The 5,095-nt window shown below is 40.5% G+C and overlaps 1 protein-coding gene across 1 annotated transcript in view; it reads right to left on the bottom strand.

Moving 5' to 3' along the window:
- LOC103398003 (actin, muscle-like) overlaps positions 1-3,535 on the bottom strand; it is a 4,682-nt gene extending 1,147 nt beyond the window's left edge. Inside the window, exons 1-5 of the mRNA XM_025053430.1 lie at positions 3,383-3,535; positions 1,649-1,773; positions 1,377-1,505; positions 555-665; positions 6-96 (exon numbers count right to left, since the gene is read on the bottom strand). Coding sequence (XP_024909198.1) covers positions 6-96; positions 555-665; positions 1,377-1,505; positions 1,649-1,771 — 454 coding nt within the window. The 5' untranslated portion in view covers positions 1,772-1,773; positions 3,383-3,535. The remainder of the gene's footprint in view (positions 1-5; positions 97-554; positions 666-1,376; positions 1,506-1,648; positions 1,774-3,382) is intronic.
- Between the last annotated feature and the right edge of the window lie 1,560 nt (positions 3,536-5,095).

Here is a 5,095-nt window from a genome sequence, read left to right as displayed (position 1 = left end):
GGCGTTCTGACCTGTGGTACGTCCAGAGGCGTACAGAGACAGGACGGCCTGGATGGCAACGTACATGGCAGGAGTGTTGAAGGTCTCGAACATGATCTGGAACAGAGAGGAATCGATAATCAGATTACTTTACCGTTGATCAGCCAGAGCCACACAGTACAAAACAAAACCACAGAGAGAGTGACCTGATCTCAATGATCGGCTCCATATACCACAAGAGGCCGCCAGGGAGCACCAGACGGCCTTCTGGTGATTCTACTAACCAGTTACTGTTTCTGTAGCATCCAAGTTACCAATACTATCGGCTGATATTAGCATAATTATGTAATATCGGTAAGAATCATTATCGATGTCGTTTAACGCTTCGATAATTGAAACCCGATAATGTCTGGGCTTTGCCCAGATGATGTGACCTTAAAACGAAACGGCTGCATATATCAGTATCGGTCGACATTGGAATGGGAAATGAAGTCCTTGGACAGTATCGCGTAGTTAATATGAGACTTCTCCAGTTGTGCCGCATCAGGTCAGTGGACTGGTCAGTTGCTGCCTACCTGGGTCATCTTCTCCCTGTTGGCCTTGGGGTTGAGCGGAGCCTCCGTCAGCAGGACTGGGTGTTCCTCTGGAGCGACGCGAAGCTCGTTGTAGAAGGTGTGGTGCCAGATCTGGTCAGAACACATGACGGACATGACATGACTTCTTGACCCAGCGTTTACATTTCTGCTTCGGCTTCTCCACCGGCCCATATATTGCACTTATACTATATATTTATATATATATATATATAAAACAAGAATATATTGTACTTTGTTTAAATGACATTTGTACTTCACACAGGTTAGCTGCTAACTGCATATATATATATATATATACACACACTACATAACTGTTATGTAAGCTAATATATATACATATATACATATATAAATATATATAATAAATGTTGATTATGTTGTAGTATATATGTATATTACAGAATGATCAACATAATAATAATATATATTATATATAACATATATTATATATATAGATATATGTGTGTGTGTGTGTGTATTTATTTATATATATTTTTATATATTTATACATACACGTATATACATACACATATAAATACAATATATACACATATATACAAATATATACACATACACATACATATACACATATATAAAACAAGAATATATTGTACTTCATTTAAATTAATTTGTACTTCACACTATTGGTTAGCTGCTAACTACATGTATATATACACATTTATATATTTGTATGTATATTTATATATGTATGTGTTTATCTATACACATTTATATATTACAGCACAATCGTTGTTCCAGTGGTTGTTCCATCTTTGGTCATTTGTTTCCTTTCGTCCTCACCTTCTCCATGTCGTCCCAGTTGCTGACGATGCCGTGCTCGATGGGGTACTTCAGGGTGAGGATTCCTCTCTTGCTCTGGGCCTCGTCTCCCACGTAGCTGTCCTTCTGACCCATTCCCACCATCACGCCCTGCACACAGACAGACACACAGACAGACACACAGACAGACACACAGACAGACACACAGACAGACACACAGACAGACACCACAGGGTCACTGCATCTGCGCCGGCAGTGTAAAGTGTAACTGAGACACAGCTTTAGCTTCAGACCTGGTGTCTGGGACGTCCGACGATGGACGGGAACACGGCGCGAGGAGCATCGTCTCCGGCAAAGCCGGCCTTGCACATTCCGGAGCCGTTGTCAACGACCAGGGCAGCAATCTCGTCATCCATTTCTGGGGAGAAAAAAAAAAAAAAAAAAAGTTTAGCACTTCAATGACAATTTTCTTTTTTTTTTTTTTTAAAGTTCAGAAAAATCCATGTTTCAGTCGTTAGCATCCAAGCTAAGAGCTACAATTCTTAATTTTCATGATATTGTCAAGAGTTCTCCACAGTGAAGACAATAGTTTGTAAAAAAAAAATGAACGCCTCACTTATCACAGTAGGTGGCGCCAAATCCCATACAGACATTAGAAGAGTTTACAGACTGCCCAGGAAGAATTCCTGACATTTTTAAAAACCAGTTTTGTCAGAACACGCCTCCAAACAGGAACTAACTCTCCGCACTGACATTACAGTGATGAGCAATTGTTAAATTAAAGCCGTAAAGAAAAAAAAAATTGCCCTCAACTTCAAGTGAACTCCAAGTTTCGATTTTAAACAAGGTCATTGAAGACCGTGTACAAACTGGAGTGTTGACTTTTTTTTCTTCAGTTTTAGTCAAACAAATTTTCCACCAATTTTGAGGAAACAAACTAACGACGTTTGGTTTCGTTTCTTTCGCAAGTGTGCGACACATTTTACTTGAAGGGGTGGGAGAGTTTCCACTCAGTCCTCGCGTCACTCTTCCTTGGCCAAATTAAACCACATTCCCGGTTAATTGTACGCATGTACGCCGGGTTGGGTGGTGCCGGTAGTGGCGGGGTGGCCTATTCGGCCCAGGGCCACAAAGAAGTGGGAACCGTCACTGGTCATCTATAAAACTTTTACACATTTAAAATCATCTCCGAAATATTTTTTAAAAAAAATTAATAACTACAAAATACATGACGCAACTGGACGTTAAAACAAACCAGACGGGCACCAGAACACGCGGTTTTGGACTTATTTGGACGTTGCACCGCTGTTGCTCTTGTGACGCAGACAAAAATTGCAGCTCAAACCGCGCTATTCAACGAAAACTACGAACGAACGAAGACGAAAATCCAGTTACGTTACGAAGTTTCGTCGAATCGACCGCGCTTCAAAGAATCAAAGGCTTCTTACGTCTGCAGATCACGTGAGTTTTTTTTTTTTTTTTTTTACTGCCAGTAAACCGAGCCGGGACATTAATCAATGTGTAACTGCGAATATTCATGATGCAATAAGAATAAATTAGATTAGATTAAACAACAGTAACTGCAGGGTTCGACGTCATCATTTAAATTACAAAAAATAAATAAAAATAAAACAAAAAACAACTCTTTAATGATTTAAATTATCGTTAAATTAAACAAAGTCGTGTTCGAACGCGAGCAGTTTTGAAAAACTGCGTCATAGCCGTGACGACGATCACACCCAGCTCCAAACCCAACCCAGAAACGTATTAAACTTATTAACTTACTAACTAAATCGTTAATTGCTGTTATGTACATATTTTGTAAACCAAAAATTGCTGCTAAATTGATAAACAACTCAACGCAGCTACGGGTTTTCTCTATTTTTCTTTTACGACACCAACTTCATTTTCAGCAGCCTAACTCCTCGGCGGTTCATGTACATGTGGACGGAGTTCAACTCAGTTTTTGTAAAAGGAGAATTGATTTAAAACACTTTACACGAAGCAGCAGCAGCTGTTGTTTTTACCTGTGCAGGTGAATCTCCGGTGTTGTTGGCGGTGAAATCTCGCGAGTGTTCCTCTGTCCCAGCGGTGCTTAGTTGACTGCGAAAGAGCCGAACGAGCAGTCTGTTTTTATTTAGTGGCGTGTGTGTGGCATTGTCCTTAAAAGGTAACGTTCAATCAGGGAGCGCTCTGATTGGTCCAGGTGTGTGTACCTTCAGGGACGTCACCTGACTGACTGACTGACTGACTGGTGGTTTGTTCTCTGGATTTTTTTTGCTGCATTTGAACACATTAAAAATATTTCAAATAAAGTTTCGGTTTTAAGTTTTATTTTATTTATTTATTTTGGCAGCGACAGAGTGAAGAAGAAGTTTCATGAACCTTTTCATTAACACTTTCCCATAGGAGAAACAGGAAACTGCACGGTGTTACGCAACACGCTGACGACCAATCAGAGAGAGCTGTGGATCCTGAAGGCAGGACGAACCAGTTGGTTTTTTTTTTTTGTTTTTTTTTTTTTTGTTTTTGTTTGGAGAAGATGCAGCGTCTCCTTCTGCTGATATTAAAAAGAAAAAAATTGTAAAATAAATGTCAGTTTGAAAAATGCTAATGTTTCACGTGTTAGCTTTTTTTCTTTCTTTTATTCACATCACGTTTGTAGTCAAGCTGGAGAGTTTTATTTTTCGGTTTCATTTTTTTGTTCGTTTGATTCTCACGATGACTTCCTTCTTCACACTCCCTTTTTTTAACCTTCCTTTTTTATGACAGTGAACGCATCACGTGACGACGCCTCATCCGTCTCCGTTCATGCTAATGCTAAAAGTCCGGTCTGTCCTGTCAGAATTTTTTTTGTACGTTTTTTTTTTATAACCAGTTAACGCAGAGACAACTCCCCAGAGATGCAGTACGTTAGATTTGAGGCTGTGTTCATCGACCGTCCAATCAAATCACTCAAATTGCCAACATGTCTGTACACCTCTCAGGAGCCCTTGTGGTGATGTCAACTCACAATCTGATTGGTTAAAAGGAACAATCTCATTGCCATTTATTTCCCTTCTCCAGACCTGCACTACTGACTCTGAAAGCCTGAGGGCAGATTTCTTTGAACCTGGCAACACATGATGGCTGAAATAAGATTGGATAAAAAAAAAAAAAGCATTAATTTACACAACTGGAACCAAGAGAAAGTCATGAAGCGACTGCTTGGTATTCATAGGGTAGCAGTGGACGCAGAAGGTCCTGGGTTCGAGTCCCAGAGGAACCACAAGCTCGATGGCGCCCCCTGTGGCAGCCTGTGTGAATTGCAAAGACAAAAAAAAAATAAGGGACTTTAATTATCAGTTTAGTATTAAATATATTTATGATAAATATAAGTCACAGAGTACTGGTACTGTGTGGAACTCAATGACAGAACAACTCAACATACAAGTCAAAACTGGTGAGAAACATTCGAAAAATGTTCCAGACCCACCGTCCCCCGCCTCCCCCTGTCATCAGTCCAATCTCTGCCTCGGGTTAAACAGGAGGGGGACACATTTTGACACATGGTCTCTGATACAGATTAGCTGCTGCTGCCGCTGTTGCTGCTGCATTATTTAAAAAGTCCCCTACGTTCGGCCCTGAGGCGGTGGCGTCTGATGCAAGAATCAGGAATCGCGGCTTGATGTGCCTGCGTCGATGCAGCGACTTAATCTTGCAGATCAGGATTGACAGCATTGTTCTGTTAACGTTCTACA

The sequence above is a fragment of the Cynoglossus semilaevis genome, chromosome Z, assembly GCF_000523025.1.
Source record: "Cynoglossus semilaevis isolate Cse_v1.0 chromosome Z, Cse_v1.0, whole genome shotgun sequence".
In the NCBI taxonomy this organism is placed as follows: Eukaryota; Metazoa; Chordata; class Actinopteri; order Pleuronectiformes; family Cynoglossidae; genus Cynoglossus; species Cynoglossus semilaevis.
The sequence above is the reverse complement of the archived record's forward strand: the minus strand, read 5'-3'. Positions and strand labels throughout refer to the sequence as shown.